Below are 16,768 nucleotides of genomic sequence, written 5' to 3'. Positions count from 1 at the left end.
AGAGAGAGATACATATGAGACACACGAGAGAGAGAGAGAGAGAGAGAGATATGAGACACACACACACAGAGAGAGAGAGAGATACATATGAGACACACACACAGAGAGAGAGAGAGAGATACATATGAGACACACAGAGAGAGAGAGAGAGATACATAGGAGACACACACAGAGAGATAGAGAGATATACATATGAGACACACACAGAGAGAGAGAGAGAGATACATATGAGACACACAGAGAGAGAGAGAGAGACAGAGCGAGAGAAAGATACATATGAGAGAGAGAGAGAGAAAGATACATATGAGAGAGAGAGAGAGAAAGAATTAGAGATGTGGAAAAAGGAACAAATTCAAAAACAAAGTTTCCGACCACAGTCAGCAGTATTTTCATGGTGGGATCATTTTGTAGGGTGGAAACAAGGCCTCTAATCCAGAAGTCATAAATTAGTTAGCATGCAGCAGTGTTTCTGGTGGTGCTGAAAGCAACACTGGACTGCCAACTGACCTGAAACCCTGGCTGTTGAAATGTGTCAGCCTCAACAGGGGTCAATATATCACTACTGTCTGTTTCTGCTGGTTGATGTCTCTAGTACAGCATCCCTTACACAGGCATGTACTGTACGTTGACCCAGAGTCTCAAGTGAAGTCACCTGGGAAATTGGATATGATATTGCTATAGAATATTGATATCAATCAAGTTTTTGGTACAGTGAAATGCCTTTCTTGTTTGCTCTTTCCCGACAATGCAGTAATCAATATCAGTAGTACGACAAAAAAAAAATACATGATGTGACATTGACTACAAATTATGCCTCACGCAATGATTGTCCTGATTCCTCCATGGCAACGGTTACATCAGTGGCTGACACACACAAAAGTGGCTACATCCACTGTTATAGGCTCCTGTCTGTGATTAAAGCCAGGCTTCAGTATGGGCTACTGCCCCACATTCACACTTTCCGCCAGCCTATTCCAGCCAGCCCATTCCTCCTGCAGTTAGCTAACTAACTGTAAATGCTACGCTCAGCTCTGGCTGGAGACTATGGCGAGGCTCTGGCAGCCCATATTAGTACATTCACCAAAACTATCCAAAAGAGCTGGATGGAGTCATCACGTGGAAATTGTTGGCTGGGTATTGAACTAGTATTTTTTCTCCTGTGCAGTATAAATAGGACCTGGGGGTTTTCCTGAGAAGATAAATGTCCCAAATTATAGATTAGTAAAACTACAAATAGGAAGTGGAGATTTTCCTGGTCAGGTCATGTGGTTAGGAAAAACGGCCATGAAGTATATAGGTCATCTGTATACAATTCATCAACACAGGCACTAACTCATACCATCTGACACAAGTTCCCCCTGTGTTGGATGAGCTCTGTTGAATCACTTATGTTTATTGTCTCTTTGACTGGTCTGGGATCAGAGTTAAGCTATACCAGGTGAGTCACGCCCCATGTATGTTATTGGGAGCCTGGGAAGTTATATGAGTCCCAGGTCAGTTTCAGTAAACAAACAGACAAAAGACAGAGCCAGGTGGGGTGAGTAGGTGAAAACTTATCCTATAACCAGATGGCTGATCTCTCCTGGTCTTATTAGAGGGATGAGTAATTACTCTGGCTCTAGGTAGGAGTAGGCCACAGACACCGCTCTAGGATCAGAATCCCCAAATCCTATCTATATCAATGACAGAGAGCATCTAACTGACCTTCAATCAGCGTATATAACAACTTCATCCTTCAATATAGCGACAACTTTTTTGATCAAATATGGGTAGAAGTATCCTTTTAACTTGTTATGGCTGGGGGCAGTATTGAGGAGCTTGGATGAATAAGGTGCCCAGAGTAAACTGCCTGCAACTCAGGCCCAATTGCTAATATATGCATATTATTAGATTTGGATAGAAAACACTCTGAAGTTTCTAAAACTGTTTGAATGATGTCTGTGAGTATAACAGAAGTCATATGGCAAAACAAATACGGGAAGAAATCCAACCAGGAAGTGGGAAATATGAGGTTTATAGTTTTTCTACTCTTTGCCTATCGAATATACAGTGTCGAATTGCACTTCCTAAGGCTTCCACTAGATGTCAACAGTCTTTAGAACCTTGTTTGATGCTTCTACTGTGAAGGAGGGGGGAATGAGAGGGGATTGAGTCAGTGGTCTGGTAGAGTGGCATAAGCTGACCATGCTCGTTCACGTGAGAGTTAGCTTGAGTTCCATTACATTTCTGAAGACAAATGAATTCTCCGGTTGGAACATTATTGAAGATTTATGATAAAAACATCCTAAAGATTGATTCTATACATCGTTTGACATGTTTCTACAAACTGTAATATAACTTTTTTGACTTTTCGTCTGAACTAAGCGATCGCGCATTGAGCATTTGGATTACTGGGCTAAACGCGCAAACAAAAAGTAGGTATTTGGACATGATGGACTTTATCGAACAAATCAAACATTTATTGTGGAACTGGGATTCCTGGGAGTGCATTCTGATGAAGATCATCAAAGGTAAGTGAATATTTATAATGTTATTTCTGACTTCTGTTGACTCCACAACATGGCGGATATCTGTATGGCTTGATTTGTTGTCTGAGCGCTGTACTCAGATTATTGCATGGTGTGCTTTTTCGGTAAAGCTTTTTTGAAATCTGACACAGCGGTTGCATTAAGGTGAAGTGTATCTATAATTCCATGCATAATAGTTGTAGCTTTTATCAATGTTTATTATGAGTATTTCTGTAAATTGACGTGAATCTCTGCAAAATCACCAGAGGTTTTGGAACTACTGAACGTAAACGCGCCAATGTAAACTCAGACTTTTGTATATAAATATGAACTTTATCGAACAAAACATACATGTATTGTGTAACATGAAGTCCTATTAGTGTCGTCTGATGAAGATCATCAAAGGTTAGTGATTCATTTTATCTCTATTTCTGCTTTTTGTGACTCCTCTCTTTGGCTGGAAAAATGGTTGTGTTATTGTGTGACTAGGTGCTGACCTAACATAATCGTTTGGTGTGCTTTCGTCGTAAAGCCTTTTTGAAATCGGACACTGTGGTGGGATTAACAACAAGTTTATATTTAAAATGGTGTAAAATACTTCTATGTCTGAGGAATTTTAATTATGAGATTTCTGTTGTTTTGAATTTGGCGCCCTGCACTTTCACTGTCTGTTGTCATATCAATCCCGTTAGCGGGATCTAAGCCATATAGCCACAGATCTAGGATCAGCTTACCTTCCCCAGATTCTAACCATAACCATTAGAGGATAAATGAAACGCTGACCTTGGACCAGTTTTGATTAGATACTAGACAATATTAGACATGGGTCCATCAAAAATAATTCATTATGACTCAACAACAACTCTCCATTGACATATTCCATGTACTGGAATACATATTCCAGTATTGCAGTGTCCAGGGGAGTTTGGCAACATGATTAATTCAAGAGTGTGAGAAAATATCTTTACCAATAAATGTTGACTAAAAACGCAGTCATTAAAATCGAAAGTTCTGAACCTGGAGGGAGTTGTATAAGTACATGAAGAAGCACTACACACAGTAATGTTTAGAGCAGCTTTTAGCCAACAAGGTTGTTACTGTTGTGCTGTCTGAATCAAATACCCCTCATTATCTAACCTGTTTAATGTTAGTACATTATTCTGTGACGCATAGCAAAATGAAGAAATAATGATCTTTCTAAAAGTAGGGAAAAGTGTGGTAAATGTAACTCGGGGAGCTGAAATCTACACGACCACCCAGTGTGCTGTTTGTGATGTTGGGGAGTTGTTGTTGTAAGCTGGAGTTGTTGTTGGCTGGCTGTCTTGGATGTAAATTAGTTTCTTACGATGAAGGAATGAGTGTGTATGTGTGTGGTTCTGAGGGAGGCCACTTGAGAGTGCCTGTGTGTGTGTGTGTGTGTGTGTGTGTGTGTGTGTGTGTGTGTGTGTGTGTGTGTGTGTGTGTGTGTGTGTGTGTGTGTGTGTGTGTGTGTGTGTGTGTGTGTGTGTGTGTGTGTGTGTGTGTGTGTGCGTGCGTGCGTGCGTGCGTGCGTGCGTGCGTGCGTGCGTGCGTGCGTGCGTGCGTGTGTGTGTCTGCGAGTGTTGACTGTGTGTTCACCTCGACTCTGCTGGCGGTTCACTATGCCCCCCAAGGTCCATCTGCGGTCCAGTCTCTTCAGATGAGCCTTGCGTCTCTTAGTAACTGATGAAGGGATGGACGGAGAAACCAAAGGAAAACAAAGAAGCGTGAACTTAAGAAGCGTATTACAAAATGAAAGGAGGAAAAAAGCTGTTGTTAGTTAGTCGGATGGTGGAAACATTACATGGAAAGACAGCAAATAAATGGTGTCCATTTTTAAGCTATGCATAATAAATCACGTGATTTGTAATAGTGTAGTAGCAAATGTTATTTTTGTAGAAAGAATTGATATTCATTGCTGTCATGACAATCACTCCCGTGGTATTTATCGTCTCTGTCGTCAGAGTTCACGCGCACGTTTCACAAGTCAAGCAGCTAAACTTCTTAAATGGTGTGTATCTCTGGGGACTGAGTCATACTGACATTATAAAGGACGAGTGGCACCACAGATATCCTGAGGACAGTGACAGCTCGGTCATAAACACAGAGGTGTTCCCTTACGAGAGAGAAACTATCGTCTGTCGTATCGTCTGTCATCAAAAGAACAAGCCCCACATTAAAAGAGGAAGTAGTAATCATAGAAATAGAATGCATAGAAAGGGCGCCTCCATGCATTACTCATTGCCAGGGTTGGAGCTTACAATCCTGTTCTATTCATTCTCTCTCTATGGCAATGATGACATGATGTGTCATAGAAATAGAATGAATAGAAAGGGCGTCTCCATTCATTACAAAATTCCATTCTATTGATATGGCACTGATGATATGATGTATGGTACAGTATCATCCGATCTAGTGTCTGGAATACTGAAATCTGTTGGTCTTCAAGGCTCTCACCAAGACTGTATTCTAGAAGGCCAATCCCCGTACATAACGTTTTGTGTGTCTGGGACTTTTTAAATGGTCAAGAGACATGCTACATCTTTGTGGCATAGCATCGTACTAGCCCCTAGCACACTGTACACATGGTTAGCAACTGTACAGGAGAAAATAGATCAGGGTAAATCTTCATGTTAGCCTACCGTAACAGCTTGCTACGTCCTCTGGTAAACTGTTCCGTTCCAGTCCCCCTTTATACGCAGGGACCACTCGTGCAACACCACTGACTCACGGTAAAGTAAAACAGCCCTTTATGATACTGTCCAACTCGTTGCTGTCTGGTGATGCCTCGTCAGTATCCTCCCTTCCTTAATGCATTCCCTAGCGGGACATAAACCAGACTTTCAGAATGGAGGAACGAGCGATGAGGAGGGAGGACCGAATGAAATTACTGTCATCTCTCCCTTCGTGGTGGAGGGAAGAGGAGGAGGGAGAAACGGAGGAGTGAGGAGAGGAGGACAGAATCAAATGACTCTCATCTCTCTCTCCCATTGACCTCATAATTGAAATATCCGATTGGAGACAGCCACAAAGGCAGACTTTATTTCGGGGTAATTCCAATAGACCAGACCTACCAGGGCCTGTCGTTCCTCCTCAGTGAGCTAACTACAGTCTGCTATTGGTTTATATGACAGCAGACTGGGGCTTAATGAGTATGAGGGGGAGGGTAGGGGAGACAGGATAGCTACCTGAGATATGAGATAAGCAGTGGTGTGTGAAAACTGGCAGGCTCTAATAGGGAAGGTGTTGATAGAGGAGTGTTTTGTAGGATGGGATGTATGTATGAATGTACGTATGTATAGTATGTGTGTGTGTCTGCATTTCCTCTCTGTGTGTGCCTGTCTCAGATCCCTAGGTATTTCCAGGCTCCAGCTACATTACCTTATTTTTCCTTAAAGGCTATCACAGACTTTCAATACCAGCCCCGACCTCTCACTCTCACTCTCACTCTCACTCTCACTCTCTCACTCTCTCACTCTCTCACTCTCTCACTCTCACTCTCTCACTCTCTCACTCTCACTCTCTCTCTCTCTCTCTCTCTCTCTCTCTCTCTCTCTCTCTCTCTCTCTCTCTCTCTCTCTCGCTCTCTCTCTCTCTGTGGAGTGACTGCAGTCTGCATTAAGTGGAGCTGGGGGCCACGGCAGCTGCAGAGGACCTGTCATCACATGCTGGGATGTGGCGTGCCAGTTTACAGTGTAACAGCGCCATGGGCCAGCGCGAGGATCATAAAGCAATGTGTCTTAATGAGGGACAGGGAGAGAGCCTTACATACCTTGGTGGCAGTCTCTGACACACAAAGCATTACGGCATAATGACTACACTATACCAGGTAGTTTCCGTGGGTTACTAAAACCGATGGAAAACAGAGGTAATATGACTTTAACGGTGGGGGAGTGCATGTATGTGTGTATGTCTGTGTGTACATGTCTGCCTGCCTGGGTGTAACACACAACTAAGGCGCTACAGTGTCATCCCAAAGCACCAAAATTATATTATTATTATTATATTAGGGAAGGGAGCTTGTTCTCTAGTGATGATATGTGCCCTCCAAACAATCAGACTAAACATTATTGCAAAAAAAATAGAGGTCATGACAAAACGAGACTCCTTCGGGAAACACTGGGTTCGTTACAGTGTCTGTTTCCTGCTCTGAATCTGGTCCTCAATGTTCCCGCTGTCCAAGCACAATTAGTTGTCATACCTAAGGCCTTAGTAACGATGGTAGTGATATTTAGCAGGGAGAATGGCTGGTGTGTGTTACCTAAGGCCTTAGTAACGATGGTAGTGATATTTAGCAGGGAGAATGGCTGGTGTGTGTTACCTAAGGCCTTAGTAACGATGGTAGTGATATTTAGCAGGGAGAATGGCTGGTGTGTGTTACCTAAGGCCTTAGTAACGATGGTAGTGATATTTAGCAGGGAGAATGGCTGATGTGTGTTACCTAAGGCCTTAGCAACGATGGTAGTGATATTTAGCAGGGAGAATGGCTGGTGTGTGTTACCTAAGGCCTTAGTAACGATGGTAGTGATATTTAGCAGGGAGAATGGCTGGTGTGTGTTACCTAAGGCCTTAGTAACGATGGTAGTGATATTTAGCAGGGAGAATGGCTGGTGTGTGTTACCTAATTCCTTAGTAACGATGGTAGTGATATTTAGCAGGGAGAATGGCTGGTGTGTGTTACCTAAGGCCTTAGTAACGATGGTAGTGATATTTAGCAGGGAGAATGGCGGGCGTGTGTGTGTTACCTAAGGCCTTAGCAACGATGGTAGTGATATTTAGCAGGGAGAATGGCCGGCGTGTGTGTGTTACCTAAGGCCTTAGCAACGATGGTAGTGATATTTAGCAGGGAGAATGGCTGATGTGTGTTACCTAAGGCCTTAGCAACGATGGTAGTGATATTTAGCAGGGAGAATGGCTGGTGTGTGTTACCTAAGGCCTTAGTAACGATGGTAGTGATATTTAGCAGGGAGAATGGCTGGTGTGTGTTACCTAAGGCCTTATCAACGATGGTAGTGATATTTAGCAGGGAGAATGGCCGGCGTGTGTGTGTTACCTTCTCCTGTCCTGACGGTGCTAAGTTCCAGGTCGTCTCTAGTGCCGTTCTGTGAGTCCAGGTATGTGGCCGGCACCCAACCCTGCTCCTCGGCTGTACTGACGAACCACCAACCTATAACAAAGAGACACACACACATTAGTTTGTGCAGAGCCACATGGAGACACACACACATTCTTTAAACACTATGACACAGAAAGAAAATAGACAGACACACACACAAACACGCACACACACCAGCCATTCTCCCTGCTAAATATCACTACCATCGTTACCAAGGCCTTAGGCATGACACCTAATAGTTGGGCTTGGACTCCAAACACACTTACACATGTTGATTTACATTCAATAATGGAAACATGTCATCGTTCTAGTTCCTTCATCCGCAGCAGTTTGCGAAAGATATAAATTACAGTAACTGTTCTACATTCCCAAAGAACTCCAGAATTGATCGGGTGTTAGTGTTTGTCTTGGTCCAGGGTTTCATTTATATCGGCTACATGGAGACGAGTGAAGTGATGTAACCAGGGAACTTTTCACCTGCTTGGAAAGCTGCTATCATTACAAAACCACCCGTTTCAGAGTAGCAGTACTGATCGTGGATCAGTTTTCCATTTGAAATCAAAATGATTGAGATTATATGGACACGGAGGACCTGATCCTAGATCAGCACTCTAGGGTTAGGTTCACGTTTGAGGGACAGGAAGAGAGCCCATATGTGCCCAGAGTGCAGAGGACACTAAGGTTCAAGGAGGTAGAAATTGTCCCTGAACCACAGATCTAGGATCCGATGACCATAACTGAGTTCTAACCTGAAACCATCAAGGGGATTAAATAAGAGCTGACCCAGTATCAGTGCAATGGTTAAGGATTGACTTGAACTCAGTCTCAACAACACAAAAATCCTAGTCTAGTACTTCGAGAGGTGTTTGTGGGACAATACATCTTTTTGATTCGAATTGACTCACCTCTACCTAGACCTGATTGAATGCAAAAACACATGTCGAATTGGGAACCAAACCAAACCGAAACTCACGAAATGGGAGAGGAAAAGAAGCCATCGATCCCTCCCTGACAGTTAGCATGTGTCTTTGCGTTTTAGTTCTGCAAGCGGAAGCACGAATCCAGATTCTCCGACCGTCTATTCGAAGCTCGGAGGCTCCCCGAGCATTTCATCCGTAACATTTGGGTTCAAAGTGGACTACTCAGAGTCGTAAATAGTAGGGAAGCTGCCTTCCAGTGAACCTCGAAGATACAGGATCATTTACGACTTTCTGCAGCCTATAACGCACCCAGACATACGCCACATGCTAACACACACAGGCGCACTCCTGACGGATGCACATATGTACACATACACAATAACTCACACGCTCTGACAGTATGAAAGAGAAGAGAGTGAGGCAACGAGCACAACTATTTTTTTCTCTCCAACAGAGTCCAACAATCAGCTCTTGACTGCATTAACAGTCATACGGCGAGGTCCTATAATTGGGTTTGATACCACACAGTGCGCGCACAAACACAAACACACACACACACACACACAGGCTTGAGTAAATCAAGTCCTCACACGCCCCATTCTATGTCCCTGCAAGACACGCCAAGTCACATTGGGATATGAGACCTATTTGACCCACATGGAAAACATGTCTGTGTACAACAGTTTCTTCATCGGAAAAAAAGAACGTTGGTCATTGGTAGGGTTGCGAAATTCCAGGAACTTCCCAAACATTCCTTGGTTTTCCGTAAATCCAGGTTGGAAGTCACTCATAACACAAGACTACTATAACTATGTTTGAAGCTCTGAATGGTCCACCACAGTAGGTCCCACTGTAGACATGACAGCAGAGTCTGGGGTCTGACAGCGCATAGCACAGTGATAGCACAGTGAGTTTGGGAAACCTGTCAGAATCGGTTGGCTTCACAAAATGCTAATAATGCTCTGCAAATGATGCTATGCTAATGTTTAGTCTAGCGAAAACGCTAACGTTGGACTGACTGTAGAAGCATAGGTTTTCCTCAGTGCTAACTGCCAACGTGAATTTGACATTGTGACATTGATGCTATGCTAATTCATTATTATGCTGCTGTAGGCTAGCTAGATCCTAGACTGAAAATATGTTTTGATGAATGGCACTCAACACATATAGCAGTGAGATGAGAGGTAGCACAGTAGGGCCCTCCTTTCTTTTTAAAGTGCTACAGTCAATGTGTGAAACATGCTCCCTCGATAAAAATTGGCAACTCCCCTATACATTCAGCTCCCAGGCTGACAGATACCACATGGCTTTGACAAGGCCCAGCTCCCCTATACATTCAGCTCCCAGGCTGACAGATACCACATGGCTTTGACAAGGCCCAGCTCCCTATACATTCAGCTCCCAGGCTGGCAGACACCACATGGCTTTGACAAGGCCCAGCTCCCCTATACATTCAGCTCCCAGGCTGGCAGACACCACAAGGCTTTGACAAGGCCCGGCTCCCCTATACATTCAGCTCCCAGGCTGACAGACACCACATGGCTTTGACAAGGCCCGGCTCCCCTATACATTCAGCTCCCAGGCTGACAGACACCACATGGCTTTGACAAGGCCCGGCTCCCCTATACATTCAGCTCCCAGGCTGACAGACACCACATGGCTTTGACAAGGCCCAGCTCCCCTATACATTCAGCTCCCAGGCTGGCAGACACCACATGGCTTTGACAAGGCCCAGCTTCCCTATACATTCAGCTCCCAGGCTGGCAGACACCACATGGCTTTGACAAGGCCCAGCTTCCCTATACATTCAGCTCCCAGGCTGGCAGACACCACATGGCTTTGACAAGGCCCAGTTCCCCTATACATTCAGCTAACAGGCTGGCAGACACCACAAGGCTTTGACAAGGCCCAGTTCGCCTATAAATGCAGTTCTGGAGAAAGTCAGATGTGGTAAAAGAGCAGAGAAATTAGAAACAGAAAGGCTGCTGGATCTCGTCACACATAGGCAGTTACCAGAGTGGAGAGAGACTGTGGGGAAAGAGAGAGAGAGAGAGACCAAAGAGAGAAAGCGAGGGAACGTTCTCATATGTTCCAATCAATTACTATCCATGTGTCAACATTTTCCAGGAAACTCACTCTGTCCAACTGCAATATGGACAGAAGCTGGTTCTTTCTCTTCTCTCTTCTCTCTCTCTTTCAGGACAGTTGTTAGTAGGAAGTTAGTTGGCGTTCTCTCTTTCTGGCCGTGCCATTGAGCCTCCAGACAGACAGAATATAAACGCTGTTTTCCCAGAGAAGAGAGAAGACATCCCCCTTGCAGAAAAGTCAGGGTCAGGGTTTGCCCATTCACACAGTGGAAGCCAATTGGCTTGGCGGCTCAATTAGGCTCCTAGAGATGTATCATGGGATCGAGCTGTTTAAGTGGCATGGTCGGATGTTGACCATGTCTGTTGTGTCTTTTCTGTTTGTTGGCGGGGTTTGTTGTGTTTTGTGTGTGAAAAAAAAATTGAGAAAACGTTTCACATAGCCTGGGGGTGTTCGAGCGGTCGGCGCGACTGCCTCTGGATAACAAGTACTAACGCAGCGAGCGTGGGTTCAAATCTGACCCACCACTTTAGCAATTCCTCTCCTCCTATAAACTTATTTCTTTCTATCCTGTCCAATAAACAAAGAAAACATGTTTATTAATCATAAAATGCTACCAGAGCTGTCATTGGAGGCATACGTGTCTTGTTTGATTACAGTGGCTAACATGACCATATTACCTCAACTATGAATGTAATAAGCATTGCTGACGGTCAGTTATTTTAAATGCCTATATGTTCTAAAATAGCACTGTACTGCACGTGTATGGAATACATTACAGTGCAGGTGAACAAGAGAGAGACTGAAGGGGAAATCTGGGATTCAAACCACATCAAATAAGACCATGTTTTCCTCGAAAGGTTATGAATCTTAGAACATGGAAAATGTGGAAAAACAAGTGTCATTCTCCAGCAGGGGTAAGACGCGGGCAGGGGTGTGTGTGTGTGTGTGTGTGTGTGTGTGTGTGTGTGTGTGTGTGTGTGTGTGTGTGTGTGTGTGTGTGTGTGTGTGTGTGTGTGTGTGTGTGTGTGTGTGTGTGTGTGTGTGTGTGTGTGTGTGTGTGTGTGTGTGTGTGTGTGTGTGTGTGTGTGTGTGTGTGTGTGTGTGTGTGTGTGTGTGTGTGTGTGTGTGTGTGTGTCCGTCCACTGGGCACTTCTCCGTCCAAAACCACCACAGAACCTTTCCTTTCACTTTCTTTATTTGGCCTGATGGAAACCGTGCTTAGGCTGAGTTCACTCGACCTCAAACAACGCAGTAAAAAGGCATTTAGAGGAATACGATTTGCTCATTTCCTGTCTAAGTACGATCCGTTTATTGTACAGGTGCCTTGTCAAAACTAAATCAGACCACTTTTTAGGCCGCCTTTGACTATAATAAACACTAGAGTCTGGGTCCGGGTTGTTTCCTGACAGAAATGACCCAGGTTGCTCTACTTCATCGGATTCATGATGTGGAACTAAAGATAACTATCTTAAAAGGTCAAAGAGTGAGAGCTGCAAAACCTTCTTAACAATGACAATACTCATGCTGGTTTAACCCAGACATGAATAAGTAGTCTAATTGCAGTTCCACTGTGTTGTGCTTTGATAGAACATAGGTTGGGTTTAGCAGAGTGGAGTGCTTTCTTCCGCTTTCCCTCTCTCTCCATCTCCCCATTTGCTAAATGAGAATAAGGTCACATGGGAAACACATGCTATAGTAATTGTGCAGAACATACTCATCATTGGCTGGTGAGCATCTGCTAAATGACTTAAATGTAAATGTAAATGTAAACACCTACTAGGAAGACAAAGATAGAGATAGAGAGAGTTGGTGACAGAGAGAGAGAAAGACAGAGAGAGAGAGAGAGAGAGAGAGAGAGAGAGAGAGAGAGAGAGAGAGAGAGAGAGAGAGAGAGAGAGAGAGAGAGAGAGAGAGAGAGAGAGAGAGAGAGAGAGAGAGAGAGAGAGAGAGAGAGAGAGAGAGAGAGAGAGAGAGAGAGAGAGAGAGAGAGAGAGACAGTGGGCGATAATTTAAAAAGAGAGAGAGAGAGTGAGAGAGAGAGACAGAGTGAGAGTGAGAGTGAGACAGAGGGTGATCATTTAAAAAGAGAGAGAGGGAGAGAGAGACAGACAGAGAGACAGAGAGAGAGTGAGAGAGAGTGAGAGTGATAGAGAGTGAGAGCAGTAGGGAGCTAAAGTGAGGGATACACGGAGAGAGAGAGCGAGAGAGAGAAGGAAAGGGAGAGCGAGAGAGAGGGAAAGAGAGAAAGAGCGAGACAGAGGGAAAGAGAGAAAGAGAGAGCAGATGTTTGGCCAGGGCTTCAAAGCGGGGAGTATTCCAAGCACTTCCCCGTCCAAAACCACCACTGAACCTTTCCTTTCACTTTCTTTATTTGGCCTGATGGAACGGAGAAATGGGACGGGGCTATCAAAACGTTTCGTCAACGACACTTATTTCAAACGTGCCTTTGAGGAAACCAAGGGATCCCACGACGCGATTGTGTTACTCATTCCATTGCTTTGCCATAATGAACAACAGATCTGATATGTGATACGAGCTCTGAGTTGGATGCGGCTGAGCCCGACTCAGGAAGACAGAATATTGAATTGAACCACAACGTGCGCTTTCTGCAGAGTAAGCAGAACTAAGGGACACAGAAAGCTGAGGCTTAAAATAGAGCCATAATAATTACGGAGGCTCGGGAGGTCTAAACCGAGACTGGAGAATCAGGCCTGGAAGGCAGAGACTATTCTCATCCTTGTGTCTAATCACACAAACCCTGTGGTGAGCAAGATACTGTATAGGTTGCAAGAAAGTATTTACGTAATCAAATCTGAAGCTAATTCAGAACGAGATTATACCATTTTTTATTAAGTTTGTTTTGTATTTTACCTCCTTTTTCTCCCCAATTGCGTGATATCCAATTGCGATCCAACTATGATCTTGTCTCATCGCTGCAACTCCCCAACGGGCTCGGGAGAGGCGAAGGTCGAGCCAAACCACGCTTCTTTACACCCACCCGCTTAGTCAGCCTGCAGGCGCCCGGCCCTCCACAAGGACTCGCCAAAGCGCGATGAGCCAAGTAAAGCCCCCCCAGGCCAAACCCCACGACGCTGGTCCAATCGTTAGCCGCCCTATGGGACTCCCGGTCACGGCCAGTTGTGACACAGCCTGGGGTCGAACCCGGGTCTGTAGTGATGCCTCGAGCACTGCGATAAAGTGCCTTCGACGGCTGCGCCACTCGGGAGGCCTGAACGAGATGATTCAATTAGGGAAATTGGATTAAAATCCCATCTAGACCTCCAAGTCGATACAGTGTATGATATGATAAACGCCTAGTTAGGCCTCAGGGATATGATTTTGTTGGATGGGATCAAACGAAGAACAGACTAAATCCCTCTAATGACATCAGAGTCTTTTAATAACAAGTTCCTTTGAACACATTTCCGTTCCCTTTAGTGTGAACTTTGTTTGAAAAGATGGTGTAGCGAATTGGAAATGTAAAGAGACATAAAACATCCCATCTATAAAAGTCGGCCAAGACGGGAGACATCAAAGCATCGTCTGATCAGTTCGAACTGAGGGGAAGTTATGAGGACACCTGAATCCTTTAGCTGGTCGGTTCCTTCCTAGAAAGTCACAGATTTTTTTTCGAGGTCCCAAATCTTTATTGACAATGTCTAGACAAAGGAACTCACATCCCACTGTGGAGATTGTGTTACCTTGCTTTAAGTTTTCATAAAACATGGGGGTTTGGTTACTGTTAGCTGTGTTACAAGTGGAAGTGGATAGTCTGTTGGAAGGAAGTTCATTAGACCGTGTTGTCTAAATATCACACTCAGCATGCCTGTGCTAAGGTTAGGATTATGGTAAGGGTAAGGTCAAGGAAAATAGGATTTTTAATTTAAATATATTTTAGGTCACCCCGAGGATAGAAGAACATAACGTGTGTATGTCTGTGTGTGTGTGTGTGTGTGTGTGTGTGTGTGTGTGTGTGTGTGTGTGTGTGTGTGTGTGTGTGTGTGTGTGTGTGTGTGTGTGTGTGTGTGTGTGTGTGTGTGTGTGTGTGTGTGTGTGTGTGTGTGTGTGTGTGTGTGTGTGTGTGTGTGTGAGAGAGACCCATCTCAAAGCTTCCTTCCAGCTAAGTACCCCCTGTTTCATGCTTATTGAAACAGGCTGGCCATTTCAAAGCAGTGGAGGTGCGGCTTACACTAAGCTAGCTTTAGCCATGCATATGCTAATGGCAACAAGCTCTATTTCAAAAACCTGTAGGTTAGTCTTTTGGCCAGCTACGACCTTTCATGTGACCCTATCTATACAGAAGATTCTAAAGGGCTTATAGGTAACCTCTCTGTTGAGTCAATTGACATAGATTAGCAACTCTTGTGCCTCTGGGTGAAAAGCTACGCTAAAGCTACGGGTAGCATGTATAGTATGACTAATAGCCTGTTGGCTTATAGCTATCTCTTGGCTTATAAGTAGGACTTCCTGATTGAAGCTGGCTATCCATTTTAACAGCCTGACCAGGACATCCTTTAAGCAAACCCCTCTAGTGCTAAACACTCTTTGATTGAAGCTGTCTGTCCGATTTGATTGCCTAGAGGTGAGGCGGCACAACTTTTAAAGGAAGAACCACTGTATAGGCTATGTGAGACTACAGATGTAGTATCTTCATTTGAGCAGGTTTTGCTACAGCAGGAACATAATCATGCAGCAGGAAATTTGAATTATTATGTGGATTATAAGTAATATAATACATTTACATTTTGTAGGGGTTGATACATTTTTCGTAAGGGAAAATCAAGTCTGAAATTTCAAAGTGAATATTACAGCATTTTTAAACCTCAAATACAGTACAAGGTTCTGTACGGAAAGTTCTCCTGCAACAGGGTGATCAAATTCTGTATAGGTTGCAAGAAAGTATTTACGTAATCAAATCTGATCTACATCTGTATGGCCTCTTGTGTGTGAGGCCTTGTCTTCAGCAGCCCTTTGGCCAAGATTCTAACAGTTTACCACCTTATCGGCGTGACTGAAGACAGAAGAGCAGGCTAGGCTGTCCGTTTCAAATGTAGCCTCAAGGTGAGACTAGCGCTAAGCTAGCTGTAGCCTGAGTGATGGAGTGTAAGATTTGACACAAATGGAGTTCGTCCCTATGTAAAACTTGGCCCAGTGCTTCCCCCTACTAAAGCTGACCTACACAGGGCCCCAGGCCAAGGCAAACAACACCCACATCCCGGACCAGCCAAAACTGGGTAGATTTTAGGAAAGAATATGTGGGTTAGTGGGGGCTATGCCAAACTAACTTTTTCCGCTGTTGGCACAGCAGGCAGCGAGAGAGGGGAGGTGGGGGTGGTGTGTGTGTGTGTGCGTTTGAGCCTGTGTGTGTTTATGCGTGCGTGTTTGCATGTGCATACATAATTTCACGCATGTGTGAGTACATGACCATGTGTGTGAATGTGTGTTTAGGTGGGTTTTGTACGGTAAGTGTGCCTAAGCTCTTTAGGACTATGGTGACAAATTCCCCCTTCAACCTGGCAAAGATCGCATAGAGAGTGAGGCGAGGGGCAAATGTCTTCTCCGGCTGGGCTTGTGGGCTGAGGGAGCGGCACAGTAACCCAGAGGGATCTTGTTTGCTGCATAGCATCACAGTCCTCCTGCAAGATCCATTAGGCCGGGATAAGCACACAGAAAATGTTCCATATTCAGCGACAGTATGGAGCCACAGCATGGAGGCCCAGTTGCATTGATTAACCAGTCATTTTCATGAAACTATGGCATCAGATTTGTTAGCGTTATGGTCAACAATAACAGTGCCAAAACTGAACAAATTAAGACCGACCAGTCTTCAAAGACAATTTTATATAATATACATTTCATATCATTTACCTACAGTTGAAGTCGGAAGTTTACATACACCTTAGCCAAATACATTTAAAAACTCAGTTTCTCACAATTCCTGACATTTAATCCTAGTAAAAATTCCCAGTCTTAGGTCAGTTAGGATCACCACTTTATTTTAAGAATGTGAAATGTCAGAAAAATATTAGAGAGAATGATTTATTTCAGCTTTTATTTCTTTCATCACATTCCCAGTGGGTCAGAAGATTACATACACTCAATTAGTATTTGGTAGCATT

At 44.2% G+C, this 16,768-nt stretch overlaps 1 protein-coding gene across 3 annotated transcripts in view; it reads right to left on the bottom strand.

Annotated features, from left to right (window-relative positions):
• Positions 1 to 16,768, bottom strand: part of LOC124016521 (SH3 and PX domain-containing protein 2A-like) — a 140,918-nt gene that overhangs the window by 32,355 nt on the left and 91,795 nt on the right. For all 3 annotated transcript variants that reach the window (XM_046332095.1, XM_046332096.1, XM_046332097.1), the window contains 2 exons: positions 7,579 to 7,692; positions 4,125 to 4,208 (listed from right to left, as the gene is read on the bottom strand). In XM_046332095.1, the coding sequence (XP_046188051.1) occupies positions 4,125 to 4,208; positions 7,579 to 7,692 (198 nt within the window). The remainder of the gene's footprint in view (positions 1 to 4,124; positions 4,209 to 7,578; positions 7,693 to 16,768) is intronic.

The sequence above is a fragment of the Oncorhynchus gorbuscha genome, linkage group LG26 (genome assembly GCF_021184085.1).
Source record: "Oncorhynchus gorbuscha isolate QuinsamMale2020 ecotype Even-year linkage group LG26, OgorEven_v1.0, whole genome shotgun sequence".
NCBI classification, from domain to species: Eukaryota; Metazoa; Chordata; class Actinopteri; order Salmoniformes; family Salmonidae; genus Oncorhynchus; species Oncorhynchus gorbuscha.
The sequence above is the reverse complement of the archived record's forward strand: the minus strand, read 5'-3'. Positions and strand labels throughout refer to the sequence as shown.